The 17618-nt window shown below is 36.9% G+C and overlaps 3 protein-coding genes across 3 annotated transcripts; all 3 read left to right on the plus strand.

Moving 5' to 3' along the window:
• Positions 1-25: 25 nt before the first annotated feature.
• LOC124929699 (cytochrome P450 CYP72A219-like) lies at positions 26-475 on the plus strand (the record flags this gene model as incomplete). The annotated part of the gene is made up of 1 exon (XM_047470096.1): positions 26-475. A coding segment is annotated over one exon (450 nt), but the record flags the coding sequence as incomplete, so codon positions are not given.
• A 1804-nt stretch (positions 476-2279) lies between these two features.
• LOC124929700 (cytochrome P450 CYP72A219-like) lies at positions 2280-4170 on the plus strand. Its single transcript, XM_047470098.1, has 5 exons — positions 2280-2562; positions 2672-2889; positions 2973-3211; positions 3292-3673; positions 3742-4170. Exons 1-5 carry the CDS (start codon positions 2280-2282, stop codon positions 4168-4170), a joined length of 1551 nt encoding a protein of 516 aa, XP_047326054.1.
• A 10490-nt stretch (positions 4171-14660) lies between these two features.
• LOC124929701 (SWR1-complex protein 4-like) lies at positions 14661-17316 on the plus strand. Its single transcript, XM_047470099.1, has 3 exons — positions 14661-14747; positions 15655-16410; positions 16645-17316. Exons 1-3 carry the CDS (start codon positions 14661-14663, stop codon positions 17314-17316), a joined length of 1515 nt encoding a protein of 504 aa, XP_047326055.1.
• Positions 17317-17618: the final 302 nt, after the last annotated feature.

Consider the following 17618-nt stretch of genomic DNA (forward strand, 5'->3'; position numbering starts at 1 on the left):
TTTATAATACACTAATAAGTATTAATTACCTTTTCATGTTGATCAGGTAACAATGATACTAAACGAGGTTCTAAGGCTGTATCCACCTATTATTGAGATGACTAGAATCATTGAGGAAGACATGAAACTAGGAGAATCACTTCATTTGCAAGCTGGGACATCATTATCATTGCCCATTCTATTGTTACACCATGATAAAGAGATATGGGGGGAAGATGCTAAAGAATTCAAGCCAGAGAGATTTGCAGAAGGAATATCCAATGCAACAAAAGGTCATGTCTCCTATTTCCCTTTTGGTTGGGGTCCGAGGGTTTGCATCGGGCAGAATTTTGCTTTACTAGAGGCTAAGATGGCAGTGGCGATGATTCTTCAACGATATTCATTTGAGCTTTCTCCTTCTTATGCCCATGCTCCTTATCGCATCGTCACTACTAAGCCTCAGTTTGGTGCTCCATTCATTCTGCATCGACTATAGACCAGTTATTGTTATCCTTTTTAAATTTAATTTCCATTACTGTTTACCTGATCACTTGATTATGCTCAAGTATAGAGCAACCTGGATATTATAATTATCCTTTTCATTCCAATTTTGTTAAGACCAGTACTTTTATGTAATCCAATGCATACATTTATCGTGATTTTGATATTCTATTATGATTCGGGGCCATATGTTAGAAAGATATAGGGTTGATTAAATTCAAGAAATGTGTCGAAGGAGGCAAGTCCTTGTTGACCAATTTTGGAGATGTGAAACAGTCCCTACAAAATATTTCACATTTACCGGCGCAAAAAATGAAAGTTAAACAATGTGTCGGAAAAATGTTTTAGTGGCGGATATAAGTGTCTGAAATGAGTAAAAAAGCATTCCGACGTTTATTTAACAAGAGATTTTGCGACGTTAATTAGCGACACTTGTAAATTTCAGAATTTGGAAAATACTACACTTTATATATTTTTTAATTTACAAAATATTAATATTAGTACATAAAAAATTATAAATGAAAATGTATAAATATGGACAATCAAATCTAATGAAACTTCAATAATAACTTATAAGAAATAACAAGGTACATTTCAATCCATTTGAAAATAATTTTAAGTATCATCTAACATTTATGGAAATGGTCACTTGAGTTTGAGCTAGGGAGTTAAACTAGTCTTTAAATTGCGTCATTTAACAATAAACATGTTTATGTGTTAACAATGAAAAATTATTTCAATATCAGTCATATATATCTCAAAAAAAAATATCATCCAAACAAATAATAAATTAAAAAAAACACCCATAGCATGCACATACAAAAATGATTTTTAATTATTTTTTCTTTGATATATATTCTTTCTTCATTATACAAACAAATTATTGATACTTTATTTTATAATATGACTTTTATTTTCACTTAAAAAATAATATATATGAATATTACTATTTAAATAAAAATAATAGCATGACATAAATAGTCAATAAAATATAATAAGAAAAAAAACATCCACAATAAGAAAGATCAATGGTGCACTGGTCAAGTGGGCATGCATCAATTTTGTATTCAAAGTCAGTTTTCTATAATAGCATGATATAGATAGTAAATTAAATTAATAAAACACTACCTAAAATAAGAAAAAGTGGTAGGCATTGGGCATGCATCAACTTTGTATTGTGAAAGCCAGTTTTCGATTATGGATGATATTTGATATTTGTGTGCTTGTATATATAGATGATATTGATACTTTTTGGCATAAATATAGAAAAAGTATAACTAATTATTGTTATATATATTTGTAAAATTTTGAATTAATAATATAGAGGTTGTGATGTCTTATTCTAATCTCAAGTTATTGAAAAAGATTTTTCAAATATTATAAACTATACATACAAGAGGATAATAACTATATATAATTTTTTTTGGTCAATTGTTTTTGTTTTTCATTTCATTACATGTTTAAATAGTTTTAAGATTAAATATTGGTATGAGATTCTCTTAGGAGAAAGACAACCTCGAGTCAAAGTAATTTTCAACAAATTTGGGGAACTAGATCGGTTGCGGTGGTTCAAATTTGAAAAAACTTATAAAATTATTTCTATAAAAGCTTCAACATTAGTTTGATTCTTTGTGGGTAAGGTTGGTCTTATAATATAAGTTGTTCTAAAGTGTCAAACTCTAATTGTGTAATTGAAAGTAAAATAACTTTTCTCTTAAATTCCCATTTTATCCTTGAGTGATTTTATAAAAGCATCAAGAAGTAGTTGGCCTCATCTTAAACCAAAACAAAACAGAAAGATGTATGAGTTGATCATGACCAATATAGTAAGCTATATTCTGGTAGTGGCAGTGGTTACATGGTGGGGATGGAGAATTCTTGAATGGATTTGGTTCAAGCCCAAGAGAATGGAGAACCATCTTAGAACCCAAGGCTTTAAGGGGAATCCTTATAGGGTCTTGTTTGGAGACCTCAAAGATTGCAACGCCATAACCAAACAGAACCGGACCAACCCTATTTCAATCTCAGACGACATTGTTCCTCGTCTCGTCCCCTTCACTCACAAAATCATCAACACTTATGGTATGTGTGTATATGTTTCCTTCCTTCATTCTTCCTTTCTTTTCCTTAGAAAAGGAGATGCAACTAATACATATTTGTGTGTTTAATTAATTTGTATAACAAAATATAGGAAAGAAAACATTCATGTGGTTTGGAAACATACCAAGAGTACACATTACAGAGCCGGATCTAATGAAGGAGGTGTTGTCGAAGAATTTTAACTATATCAAGCCGAAGACCAACCCCTTCATAAAACTGTTGATCGATGGACTTTCAAACCATGAACACGATCAATGGATCAAGCATAGAAAAATTATCAACCCGGTTTTTCGTATGGAGAGGATAAAGGTGACAAATTAATTTCCTTTATATAAACGCATGGCCTGTCTAAATCCTTTACATGCTGCCTATCTCTGTTTTTCTTTGTGTAGCTTATGGTTCCAGCATTTCATGTGAGTTGCCTTGAGATGATAAGTGCATGGGAAAAGGAATTGAAAGTGTCCAAAGAAGTGGATGTTTGGCCATATTTATACAAATTGACAGCCGATGTGATTTCGCGAGCTGCATTTGGTAGCTCCTATGAAGAAGGAAGGAAGATATTTCAGCTTCTAACGCTACAAGCTAATATCGTCATTCCACTTTTAAACGAACTATACATCCCGGGATGGAGGTAACTTAATAATAACACTATTGTATATTGAAGCACATATGGATATTAATTTGTTGTTACTAAATACTATCTCGATTTAGGTTTCTTCCAACAAAGAGAAACATGAGAATGAAGAAGATAGCTAAACAATTGGAACATCTACTCATTAATGTAATCAATAAAAGAGTGCATGCCTTAAAAAATGGTGAAAAAAACAATCAAGACTTGTTAACCATATTATTAGAATCCAATTTCAATGGAAAACAAGATGGGAAGTTAATGGTGATGACAATGAATGAGGTAATCCAAGAATGCAAACTCTTCTACTTTGCTGGACAAGAGACTACTGCAACTTTACTTCTCTGGACAATGGTTCTTTTGGCTCAACACCAAGAATGGCAACATCGAGCTAGAGAAGAAGTCTGTAATGAATTTGGAAAGGAAGGAAAACCCAATTTTGATGGACTTAATCGCCTTAAGATTGTAAGTTTAATTTAGACACTTAGCTGAAGTAGTCATGCTGTCAAAATGTTAAATTCTACACTTTTCAGGTTACAATGATAATAAACGAGGTGCTAAGGCTCTATCCACCTGTGGCTGAACTCACTAGAATCACTGCGAAAGACATGAAACTAGGAGAATCGCTTCATTTGCAAGCTGGGACAACAATATCATTGCCCATAGTGTTATTTCACCATGATAAAGAGATGTGGGGGGACGACGCAAAAGAATTCAAGCCAGAGAGATTTGCAAATGGAATATCGAATGCAACAAAATGTCCCGTCTCCTATTTCCCTTTTAGTTGTGGGCCAAGGGTTTGTATCGGCCAGAATTTCACTTTAGTAGAGGCTAAGATGGTGGTGACCATGATTCTTCAACGTTTCTCATTTGAGCTTTCCCCAACTTATGCCCATGCTCCTTGTCCCGTAGCCACTACTCAGCCTCAATTCGGTGCTCCCTTGATTATGCGTCAATTATAGACCAACATTATATATATATATATGTATGTCATCTTTATCGCTATCCCTCTTTTCTTCTAGCTTTATTCGGAGAGTATCTTATATGTAATTAATAAGCTATATGATATGAACTGAAGATGATGGAAATGCACCACAACAGTAAACAACAAATGCGGAATTTATCCTACGTTTGGCAACACTTTCCCAAACCGTTTAAACCTGTGAGGAAGCTAACAAATAGGTATGCAAAATGTAATCAACACAGTCCTAAAACAGTGAGTAACACACCAAGCAAGCACACACAAACAACACAGAATTTTAGCGTGGAAAACCCCTCAATGGGTAAAAACCACGGGACACCTAGTGCCGCTTAAAATTCACTATCACCAGTAAGAGAGCAATACAAAAATCTTCTCTAGACAATACTAGAGGCATACAAATTTATAATACCCTTGGAAACATGCACATCAAGGATATAGAAACAATCAAAGAACAAGAAAAGAAGAATATCACCAAAAACAACTGCTACTGTTCCGGCAACGAAACCCCGACCTCCAGACCTCAGAATCCGATCTCCACCGTTCAGAATGTTGGCCCAGAAGTTGTGAAGCTGCTGTCCAAAAATTAGAACGATCCAACGGTGCAAACTCCGGCAATCATCAAAATACTAAGGCTGCTGAAATTGAAGTTTTTCCCCTCTTTTCTTTCTTGATTTTCTCTCTCTTTCTTTTGCTCTTATTTCTTGCAAAAGAAGATTTCTCCCCTTTTATATTGCTCCCAAATAAGTGAATAAAGTGGGGCCCAAATGGGCCTATTTGCTGGGCTTTTCCTCATAGACTAAGGAAACAAAAAACCCAACAAATCTCCCCCTTTTCCTGACTATGAGGAAGGGTTCGCCATCCCGGCGATCGAACAACACACCTTCAATTTTTCCCTTGCCAATGCCTTTGTCAACATATCGGAACCATTATCATCAGTGTGAACTTTATCAAGTTCAAACAACCCATCTTCAAGAGATTCTCTAATCCAATGATATCGCACATCAATATGTTTCGTTCTCTTATGAAACATGGAATTCTTAGCAAGGTGTATTGCACTTTGATTATCACAAAGAACTACGTAGCGCTGTTGCTTGAAGCCAAGCTCCTGCAGAAATCTTTTCAACCACAATAGTTCTTTGCAAGCTTTCGTTGCTGCCATATACTCAGCCTCTGTTGTCGATAAGGCCACACACTTTTGCAATCTTGATTGCCATGAAACAGCTCCCCCTGCAAATGTCATCAAATATCCAGAAGTGGATTTCATGTTATCCTTATTTCCAGCCATATCAGAATCTGTGTATCCCATAAGCACCGGCTTTTCATTTCCAAATGTGATACCCAATTTGGAAGTACCGCGCAGATATCTGAGAATCCATTTAACTGCTTCCCAATGCTTCCTACCAGGATTTGACAGAAACCGACTAACAACACCAACTGCATGAGCTAAATCTGGCCTTGTACATACCATAGCATACATCAAGCTACCATCCGCTGAGGCATATGGAACCTTATCCATATCTTCAATGTCCTCCTTTGAAGTAGGACAATCTTTATCTGTTAGCTTAAAGTTGGTAGTAAGAGGAGAACTAACCACTTTAGCTTTGTCCATGTTAAACCTACAAAGCACCTTCTCAATGTATCGCTCTTGTGACATATGCAACTTCTTGGCAGCTTTATCTCGAGTGATCCGTACCCCAAGAATTTGTTTCACAGGCCCCAAGTCTTTCATTGCAAAAGACTTGCTCAACTGCTGTTTCAACTTAGCAATTCTTCCTGCATTCTTGCCAACGATAAGCATGTCATCAACATAAAGCAATAAAATGATGAAATCATCATCACCAAACCTCTGAAAGAAAACACAATGATCTGAAGTAGTCTTTCGGTAGCCTTGCTCCCCCATAACAGACTCAAACTTCTTATACCACTGTCTCGGTGCCTGCTTCAGCCCATATAGATTTTTCTGAAGTCTACACACATAGTCTTCTTTACCTTCTACCTGAAACCCTTCAGGCTGCTCCATATAGATTTCTTTATCCAATTCACCGTGAAGGAAAGCAGTCTTGACATCCATCTGTTCAACCTCAAGATCAAGACTGACCGCTAAACCGAGAACCACCCGAATAGAACCCATCTTCACAACCGGAGAGAAAATCTCATCGAAATCAATACCCTTTTTCTGGCTGAATCCTTTGACCACCAATCTAGCTTTGTATCTGGGTTGTGAGGTGAACTCATCAGTCTTCACCTTATAAACCCACTTGTTCTTCAATGCTCTCTTGCCTTTAGGCAACTTCACCAACTCATAAGTATTGTTCTTATACAAGGAATCCATCTCGTCTTGCATAGCTTCAACCCATTCTTTCTTGTACTCATCTTCTATAGCTTCTGCATAACACTCAGGCTCCCCCTCATCAGTGAGAAGAACATACTCATTTGCAGAATAACGTATAGAAGGATGACGATCTCTCGTAGACCGTCTGAGTGGAACACATGGTGGCATGTCTGGAACTGGTAACTCTGGATGAACAACTTCATCTACATCTTGCTCTTGAGCATCAACATCATCAGTACCATGGTCATCAATAGGAACATCATCTCCAACCTGTGTGTCAACATGTTGTAGAGGAACTGGACCCAAATCAATAAGATCATCACTATGTCGAGGAACTGTCTCTATCTTCTCAACATCCTTAAAAATCTGATCTTCAATAAACACAACATCCCGACTTCGAACAAGCTTCTTCTGAACTGGATCATAAAGCCTGTATCCAAACTCATCATCGCCATAGCCGAGGAACGCACAAAGCTTAGACTTCACATCAAGCTTTGACCTTTCATCTTTGGGAATATGCACAAATGCCTTGCATCCAAAGACTCGCAAGTGACTGTAAGAAACATCTTTTCCGCTCCAAACCCTGTTAGGAACATCAAACTGCAAAGGAACACAAGGGGTTAGATTAATAACATGTACCGTCGTGTTCAACGCTTCACCCCAAAAGGAACGCGACAACCCTGAATGTGAAAGCAAACATCTGACTCTCTCAACCAATGTTCTGTTCATCCGCTCTGCTAAGCCATTCAACTGTGGTGTCTTTGGAGGAGTCTTTTGATGCCGAATACCATGCTCTCTACAGTAAGCATCAAATGGCCCAATGTATTCACCTCCATTGTCTGTCCGAATACACTTGAGCTTTTTTCCAGTCTCTCTCTCAACTGTGGCATGAAACTGTTTAAACACATCTAAAACTTGATCTTTAGACTTCAAAGTATAAAGTCATACCTTCCGGGAGTGATCATCAATGAATGTGACAAAATATGAGCAACCACCAAGTGTTTTTGTCTTCATAGGACCACAAACATCAGAATGAACAAGATCAAGTATGTTCTCTCTTCTGTAGGGAGGATGGCTCTTGAAGGAAACTCTGTTTTGTTTACCTGCAAGACAATGAGAACACCTCTTCAACTGAACATCATTTACACCTGATAACACTTCCTTCTTTGACAACAAAGCCATGCCCTTTTCACTCATATGACCAAGTCTCTTATGTCATATCTCAGTCATGTCAGCATTCTCCACAGCATTAACAATGCTCTTGGAGATCTTTAGTTGTACCACATACAACTTTGAGCACCTTTTACCTTTTGCCACGATCAAAGAACCACGAGTGAGTTTCCACAAACCATTACCAAAGTAGTTGTTGTACCCATCATCATCAAGTAAACCTGTAGAAATCAAATTTAATCTCATATCCGGGACATGTTTTACATTTTGTAAAACCAACTCCATCCCAGTATCAAACTTCAAACAGACTTCTCCAATGCCAACAACCTTTGATATCCCACTATTACCCATCTTGACATCCCCAAAATCACCTGGAGTGTAAGATGAATAAAAATCTCTTTGTGATGTAACATGACACGAAGCTCCACTGTCAATCACCCAACTCGCCTCATCATGTGCAAAGTTCACCAAATTATCATCACAACAAACAAAAAAATCATTAGTGATAGTATTCACTTCAACCTTGTCACTGCCATCGTCATCTTTCCTTTGATTGTTGTTTTGGTTGTTGTAGTTTTTCTTCTTGTTCTCTTTCTTTGCCTGTCTGCAGAACTTTACTGTGTGCCCCTTTTTACCACAATAGTAACACTCAATATTAGCATACTTCCCTTTACCAGAGCTGCTAGTACCACGCTGATTTCCTTTGTTACCCGGACCTCTACTCTGACTTCTCCCCCGCTTTTCAAAGACCAAGACATCTGATTGTGAAGAGGAACTCTGTGACTTTCTTCTCATCTCTTCATTCATAACACTGCCCTTAGCCAATTCCATGGTGATAATACCATCCGGTGCAGAGTTGGACAAGGATGCCCTAAAAGTTTCCCAAGAATCTGGTAATGTACCAAGTAGCCATAGACCTTGAATCTCATCATCAAACTTGATACCCATTCCTGAAAGCTGATTCACAATACCCTGAAACGCATTTAAGTGATCTGTAACAGGAGTGCCATCTTTGTACTGTAACTTGATCAATTGCTTAATCAAGAACAGTTTATTGTTCCCAGTCTTCCGAGCATACAACTGTTCAAGCTTGTTCCACAAAGTACGAGCATGTGTCTCCCCAATAATATGATTCAGCACATTATCCTTCACCCATTGCCGAATATATCCACAAACCTGTCTATGCAAAATAGTCCATTCTGCATCTGTTTTGTTCTCAGGTTTATCAGTAGCAAAAACAGGTAAGTAATAATCTTTCACATATAGGAGATCTTCCATTTTTGCCTTCCAAACATGATAATTTGAACCATTCAAATTAATCATCCTACTAGTATTAGTTTCCATCGTTCAAACAGTTCAATTCACAAATAAGCAACTAAGGCTCTGATACCACTTTGATGGAAATGCACCACAACAGTAAACAACAAATGCGGAATTTATCCTACGTTTGGCAACACTTTCCCAAACCGTTTAAACCTGTGAGGAAGCTAACAAATAGGTATGCAAAATGTAATCAACACAGTCCTAAAACAGTGAGTAACACACCAAGCAAACACACACAAACAACACATAATTTTAGCGTGGAAAACCCCTCAATGGGTAAAAACCACGGGACACCTAGTGCCGCTTAAAATCCACTATCACCAGTAAGAGAGCAATACAAAAATCTTCTCTAGACAATACTAGAGGCATACAAATTTATAATACCCTTGGAAACATGCACATCAAGGATATAGAAACAATCAAAGAACAAGAAAAGAAGAATATCACCAAAAACAACTGCTACTGTTCCGGCAACGAAACCCCGACCTCCAGACCTCAGAATCCGATCTCCACCGTTCAGAATGTTGGCCCAGAAGTTGTGAAGCTGCTGTCCAAAAATTAGAACGATCCAACGGTGCAAACTCCGGCAATCATCAAAATACTAAGGCTGCTGAAATTGAAGTTTTTTCCCTCTTTTCTTTCTTGATTTTCTCTCTCTTTCTTTTGCTCTTATTTCTTGCAAAAGAAGATTTCTCCCTTTTTATATTGCTCCCAAATAAGTGAATAAAGTGGGGCCCAAATGGGCCTATTTGCTGGGCTTTTCCTCATAGACTAAGGAAACAAAAAACCCAACAGAAGATTCGGTTAATGACTAAATAAATGGGGAGTAATATCAATATGAGAAATGAGATGTAAATAAAGTAAGACAAAATAATTAAAATGAAACATATATTTTAGCTTGATTTGGTTCATAAATTACTAAAATTTAATGAGATATTCATATAAATTCTTAAGTTTTAAGTTGTGACCAGCTTATAAGAGGCTGGCTATAAAGAATATGGGCTGAAATATAATAGAATAACAAGTATAGATTTTACTGTCGCAATAAGTGTTTACTGGCACTTTACTGCGCCGCCAATAAGTTGCCGACGATAACATGAAGCGTCGATAAATAATAGCGACTGGTTAAATAGATAGCACGGCATATGTGCAAAGTAATCTGAAATTTTGTATAACTTTTTTTAATTAGGAGAAGAAGCATAACATCACAGCCTTGACCAATCAAACTCGTAATCTTTTATTTTTTAAGTTTATTATAATCAATGCAATACCTTAGTGGGTTTATAAAATTTATTATAAAAAATAGATACTACATAAATTGAGGTTGGAAAATGATAGAGAAAATAAAGATGTGGAAAAGAGTGAAAAAAAAATTAGATTTTTTTCAGCCTTCAAATTGTGTCATTATCATTCTTCTTCTTTTTTTTTCTTATCCAAATTCTTTTTTCTATCATTTCTCTACCAAATATATTTAGGATAAAATAATATATTTTAAAATTAATCTGAAATTTTGTATAAAATTAACAATAAATAGTAAGTTAAAAAAACACCATTATTATTTAATTTCCATAAATTATTAAAAAAAAATACAAAAGCATATATTCATGAGATTTGAATTTGATCATGAAAAATAAATTATATATATAATTTGATGGGGAAGCAATGTAGGACTGACGCACGTGATGACGTGATGAATATCACGTGATGACATGATGAATATTAGTGAGTTGTTAAGGATGAACGACCAAAATTTACGTTGAAAGATATTGTTTGATTTGGGTTGATTGGGATTTTATTTTATTTTATTAAATGTTTAATAGAAAGATAAGTTATTTATGTTTTTAATTAGTTTAATTATTACATATTTTTTATTTAAATTTTATAAAAAACAATTAAGTAATTGAATGACGTTAAAATGAAATAAAATTAAATATAAATGATTTTTAAAAAAATATGAAGATAAGTTTGGAAGACTAATAATGGAGTCAAGTTTCTCTCCTCAAAATTAAAAAAAAAAATGATAGAGAAAAAATTTGGGTTAATTTGATGCTATCAGTATAGATAGTGCTTATACCCATTAAGAAAGCGTCACATGTACAAATACAAAAAGAAAAAATTCAAAGAAGTAATACTTCACTTTTGTGTGCAAACACAACATGTACAAGTAATAAAAAAAATTGTGAAAGAGAATGACGTTACAACATCTCATTGGTAAAAAGAATAGTAAAAAAAAGATGGAAGAGAATTATTTTTTTTTATTATTTCAGATAATTTCAAATTCTTTTCACCCATCCTTTCTTTACCACAAATATGATTCATGATACTGTGTGGAATATGGGTCTCGTGATCATCCAAAAGAATATTTGTTTATAATAATTCATCAATAAAATATTATACTTTATTATAAAATTGAAATAAAAATATATATTTAATAATTTAACTCAAATATATAAAAAAAAAATTATGAAATATGATTTTAAATTCTTTGTTTTTTAAAGTAATCAAAATAAAGGGGAAATTTGACGAAATGACCTTGCAAACCGGGTTATTTGACCTGGTGGAATTTTATAAATTTTTTTGCGCTCGTGGTGTTATATTTTTTTTTATACGATTTTGCCCTTATCGCGAAACGCTAAGTGACTTAGCGTTTCGCGAAGTGGATTAGAGGTTTGTATAAATACCCAAATAATTTCATTTCCCTAAATTTTTTTCTCTCTCTTCTCCAATTCTCTCCTTCACTCACGGTGGCCGGCGACGACGGCGGCCGGCGGCGACGACGTCTCCGTTTCCTCCAATATACATACAAATCTATACCGATCAGAGCTCTTCTAACCTAACTAATTCATTTATGTTTATCTATTGCCGATTTCTAACCCTAGATCTATTTTGCATGCAGGTTTCTTATACTAGGGTTTATGTGAGTTCTCCGATTCTAACTATTTGAACGGCGTCGAGGTAGATCTTCATTCTAACAGTTATGTTCTTGTTTAGGGTTTCTTCATTTCAAAAACCTTTTCATATTTCCTTTATGTCCATCATTTTCTCCGTTTTGTTGATTTTTATTTCTTATATGGTTCATATTGGTTCATGTTTGAGCATTTCGTTAGGTTATTATTTGTTATTTGTTCATATTTGCTGAAAATCTCTGTCTGATAAGAGCGTATGTGTTTCCGTTTCAGATTTGCTTACCGTTTCGCTACGGACTTACCGTTTCGCTACGGACTTACCGTTTCGCTACGGACTAACCGTTTCGCTACGGACTTACCGTTTCGCTACGGACTTACCGTTTCGCTACGGACTTACCGTTTCGCTACGGACTTACCGTTTCGCTACGGACTTACCGTTTCGCTAAGTATACCTCGCGATTCGCTAAGTATCAAGATTTTTTGTTATTTATAGTTAATCATGAACTTCATTTGACTAGGTATTTACATCACTTCATGGTTATGAAGAGAACATGTGTTAACAAAATAAACCTTCTAATTTTACATTGGAAACATTTAGATTCTTCAGAAAATGCATTTGAAGAATCTATCATTGACCTCCAGATAAGCAAAGATTGGCTGACTTTGATTTCGTTAGTCGTTAAGCTAAAGAAATAAATTTCAAACAATTTTCTCTTATCTGGAGTTCAACGATCGCTTCTTCAAACACTTTTTCTGAAGAATCTAAATGTTTCCATGTAAAATTATAGGGTTTGTTTTGCTAACACATGTTCTTTTCAAAACCATGACTTTGTTGTTGATACCTTGTCAAACGAGATAGATTACCTATGAAACCAATAAAAAATTTTGTACTTGACGATTCGCTAAGTACTACGAGCTCCAGCTAGGAGAATGGTTTGAATTCGATTTCGTTATTAAAATATAGTAGCGAAAACGTATTCAAACCATCTTCTCTTAGCTGGAGCTCGTTGACCTCTCGTTTCGCTAAGTCCCTCCCGATTCGCTAAGTCCCTCCCGATTCGCTAAGTGCCTCCCGTTTCGCTAAGTGCCTCCCGTTTCGCTTAGTCCCTCCCGTTTCGCTAAGTTCCTCCCGTTTCGCTAAGTCCCTCCCGATTCGCTAAGTGCCTCCCGACTCGCTACGGATGTTGAAGAGACGCGCGTACTCACACGCGCTAGACCTTATATATTCAAAAAATTCAGAACATTTCATTTCAACCGCCCGACTCTCTCTCTCTCTAACCCATTTTCTCTTCACTGAATTTTGTCAAGCCCGATCATTTCTGCTTTCTTCTCGTTCGTCATTAAGGTTAGTTCATTATCATTTTCTGTTTTTTTATTCATTGGTGGTTTTTGCATGTTAGTGTAATGTTAAGTGTTTCTGTTCAGTATATATTTTTTGCCAGTAGGGTTTCTGTTCAGTATATTTTTGTTGCCATTAGGGTTTCATTAGCTTTCGCTAGGTACCTTCCGATTCGGTAAGTACCTAGCGATTCGCTAAATACCTAGTTGTGGCCGATCATTTTCTGGTTTTTTGCTTATGGATTTTGGTCTTTGCATGTTAAGTTTAAGTGTTTGTTTCAGATTTTTTGTTTAGGGTTTTTTGCATGTTAAGTTTATTGTTTGTTTCTGATTAGTTTCGTAATGTTTCCGATTCGGTAATGCTGTCTTATGTTCAGTTAACGGTTTCGCTCGATACCTCTCGATTCGCTAAGTGCCTCCCGATTCGCTAAGTGCCTAGCGATTCGCTAAGTGCCTCCCGATTCGCTAAGTTCTTACGTTTGTATGTGTTTGTTCTAACATTTTTGATGATGTTGTTTCCTTTTGTAGATGGCAGAAACAACTGTTACTGAGTTTCCCGGTCGGATTTCGTGGAAAAGTGCCCTCACCCTGAAGAAGATTGTGAATAAGTTCGAGGAAATGGATCTTCTGGAGAGTGTGTACAATACCCAGTTCAGATCATTATTCACAGCCCCCCTCTTACAGTTCTCAGGAAGTATTGTACATCAAATGTTGTTGAGGAGGTTAAGCTCAAACTCCAAGGAGATAACTTTCATGGTGAATGGGCAAAAGCTTGTATTTGGTATGAAGGAGTATGCGTTAGTTACCTGCCTATGTTTCGGCGTTTATCCTGAGTTGGACCAAGAAAAATTGCGCTGTTGTCCACCTCTCTCGGTTAAATACTTTAAAGGGAGCATGAGTGTGAAAATGTGCGACTTCGAGAAGGCTTTTTTCAAATGCAAAGACAAGGAAGATGCATTCAAGATGGGGCTGGTATGCCTGATTTGCCAGTACCTATTCACATTTGACCCAAAAAGAGTTATATTTCCAAAAATACTCAACATGGTGGAAGACAATGACACTTTCCTCCAATATCCATGGGGGAAGGTCACCTTTAGAGCCACCCTCAAGGGTTTAAACAAGAACATGAAACATCTTTGTACCTCATTTTTTGACAAGAAAAAGAAGGCTGAAGATCCTTATGCTCCTTTTGCATATAACATCTATGGGTTCGCATTGGCACTTCAAGTGTGGACGTATGAGGTCTTCGAAAACTTTATCCCTAAATTCGCCAGAAGGAATCAGATTAATGACCCTCTACGCCCAAGGTTGTTACTCTATCATTCCAACAGGAAAAACACATCGATGGAGGTAAAGATTGCTCTAGAGACCACGGATGTGACTGAGATGGAAGAGTCCTCCATGGAGAAGAGGTTATACAGTGGTGATGTATTTGAGCAAATCGACGAGACAACTGATGATTTTTTTGAGGGATTTACTGATGGGAAGGTAATAAAAGATGATGTTGATGAAGACGAAGAAAGTGAACATGAAGAAGTTACTCCGATTCCCCCCAAACCTGCCACGAGGAAGAGAAAGGCTGATGCTACTCTTAAAGAAGCAGCCAACTTGAAGAAGAAGCTTGCTTATGAATCGATTCCGGCCCACATTCTTACTCCCCCATCCGCGACCTCAAGTCCTCGGGCTGACACACCTTCTCCTCGGGCTCCAACACCTACTGTTGGATGTGATTTTAATGAGATTAAGGAGGAGCTGAAAATAGAGATGAAAGAGGAGATGAAAAAAATGAAAACAGAGCTCATCAAAGAGCTACAAATCACAATCCAAGAAACTCAACAAACTCACCTTGAGTCGTTCAAGAAGATGGTTTTTAATATGTCCAAACAGTTGTTAGAAAAATCCAACAAAAGGATGTCCATATTATTAACCAGATTAGATGATATGGAGGAGAATATAAAGAAGAAGAAAAGTAAGAAGAAGGATTCTAAGAAGGCTGTGAAGGTCGAAGAGGAAAAGAATACTGAGGTATGGAGATATTGAATTTTGCACTTTACATTTCATTTCGTTAAGTACATATCTGATCTGACCAGTACCTATTTTGCAGGTTAAGGATTATAAGAAGGATGTCGAAGTTGAGAAGAGCAAGGTTGAACAGGAGGAGGAGAAGAAAGAGGTATTCTGCGTACTTTTCGTTTCGCTAAGTTAGTGCTTTTCGTTTCGCAAAGTACTTTTCGTTTCGCAAAGTTAGTACTTTTCGTTTCGCAAAGTACTTTTCGTTTCGCAAAGTACTTTTCGTTTCGCAAAGTACTTTTCGTTTCGCAAATTACTTTTCGTTTCGCAAAGTACTTGTCGATTCGCTAAGTTTGTACTGACCAGAATTTTGTCTATTTTGCAGGAGATGATAGCGATACAGGAGACTGTGGGGGATGATGAGAAGATGAATGATGGGAAGAAAGACGATGTAATGGAGGACAATGAGAAGGTGGAGGATGAACAAAAAGAGGACGGTGAGAAGGTGGATGATGATGAAAAGATGGAAAAGGACAAAAGAAAAGACGGTGAGAAGGACGATGAGAAGGTCGATGATGATGAGAAGGTGAAGGATGAAAGAAAAGACAACGATGAGAAGGTCGATGATGATGAGAAGGTGGAGGATGAAGGAAAAGACAACGATGCGAAGGTGGAGGACGTAAAGATGGACGTTGAGGCTAAAGTGGAGGACGGTGAGAAGCTGGATGGTGTGGCTAAGGTGGATGATGTGGAGGTTGATCTGAAACTGAAGGATTTGAAAGTGAAGGTGAAGGATGAGAAGACTGTGGTGGATGTGAAAGCACAGACAAATGATGACAATGATGACAATGACGATTTCCAGTTATACAATACTCCTCCTAAAGGAAATTATGGGAGGAGAGTGAGGAAGCCGAAAAAAGATGACTCGTACACCAACCCTTCCTTGTCAAAAATGCCCAAGACAAAGGATCCTATGAAAGTGAATCACCTTCAAAAATTTGAAGATGAGCTACTGGATAAAGTAAAAGCGTGGTTGGATGATCCAAAAACCGATAATTCGACAACGGATTTACATACGGTTCAAGCAAAGAAGGAAGTGTTGGTTAGAGTTGTAACAAGGCTTACATGGATTGAAGACACGGTAAGTCGTTCAAATCAATTCATTAATCTTCGTTTCGCAAAGTGCTTTTCGTTTCGCAAAGTACTTTTCGTTTCGCAAAGTACTTTTCGTTTCGCAAAGTGCTTTTCGTTTCGCAAAGTACTTTTCGTTTCGCAAAGTGCTTTTCGTTTCGCAAAGTACTCTTCGTTTCGCTAAGTACTTAGTCAATGTTGTTTGATATGTACTCAATGTATGTTGTATGCTCCCATTGTGCAGGAAATCGATGCATTTTGCCATCTACTGCGGAAAAGGATTTCCTGCTATCCCAAGACATATAAAAATACACATGCGGCAATTGGGGATTGCGTATTGTCGGATAGAATCAGGCGACAGCACCGGACTTTTATTAAGGATCCTTCCAAATATCCAGTCGACGAATTCAAAGACTATTATATGGGCGCACCACATAGATATATGCCAGAGTGGTCAACAATTGACGACGTCTACATGCCAGTGAACATTAACCAGAAACACTGGATTTTGTGTGTAGCACGTCTTCAAAAGTACCGCATTGACGTGTACGACTGTGATGCCTATCTTTATAAGAATCTGGATCCTTATTTGAAACCCTTCTGCGACATGATTCCATTTATATTCGCCAAAACAATCACTCCCGGTGAGAGGGTAAGGTATCCTAATTTCAACTTCGAAGGCCCCCTCCAACCAATGACTTACAAACGGTTTCCACACCCCAAAGTGAAAACCGCTGCTGCTAAGGTTGGAGAAGTCCCACGGGCAACAGAGAGCGGGGATTGTGGGGTCTTCACGCTAATGTACATGGAACACTTGACCGCTAATCAACCCGTGCATAATGTGACCTCAGAAAATATGGGATTTTTTAGACAGAAGATGGCGGTCCGGTTATTCCATCAGATTATGGAACCTTAAACATTATTTTTTGTAAATTGGATAACTTATTTTGATGTATTGTAAACCTTGATGAATATGTTGGAAGTTGGATTATGTATTGTAAATTATTTTGTGTAAATTGATGTATTGTAAATTGACCCTTCAACTTACAAAAAAGATAAGTTAGTAGCCTTCGTTTCGCCAAGTACTCTTCGTTTCGCCCAGTACTTTTCGTTTCGCCAAGTCCCTCCCGTTTCGTTAAGTCCATCCCGTTTCGCTAAGTACCCTCCCGTTTCGTTAAGTCCATCCCGTTTCGCTAAGTACTCTTCGTTTCGCTAAGT

The sequence above is a fragment of the Impatiens glandulifera genome, chromosome 3 (assembly GCF_907164915.1).
Source record: "Impatiens glandulifera chromosome 3, dImpGla2.1, whole genome shotgun sequence".
In the NCBI taxonomy this organism is placed as follows: Eukaryota; Viridiplantae; Streptophyta; class Magnoliopsida; order Ericales; family Balsaminaceae; genus Impatiens; species Impatiens glandulifera.

Bases quoted from the DNA above. Each gene is read 5' to 3' on its own strand.
- LOC124929700 (XM_047470098.1), top strand. From the start codon at position 2,280: ATGTATGAGTTGATCATGACCAATATAGTAAGCTATATTCTGGTAGTG. The intron at 2,563-2,671 runs GTATGTGTGTAT...AACAAAATATAG, and splicing joins CAAAATCATCAACACTTATG to GAAAGAAAACATTCATGTGG. The intron at 3,674-3,741 runs GTAAGTTTAATT...TACACTTTTCAG, and splicing joins GACTTAATCGCCTTAAGATT to GTTACAATGATAATAAACGA.
- LOC124929701 (XM_047470099.1), top strand. From the start codon at position 14,661: ATGGAGAAGAGGTTATACAGTGGTGATGTATTTGAGCAAATCGACGAG. The intron at 14,748-15,654 runs GTAATAAAAGAT...TCTATTTTGCAG, and splicing joins AGGGATTTACTGATGGGAAG to GAGATGATAGCGATACAGGA. The intron at 16,411-16,644 runs GTAAGTCGTTCA...CCCATTGTGCAG, and splicing joins TTACATGGATTGAAGACACG to GAAATCGATGCATTTTGCCA.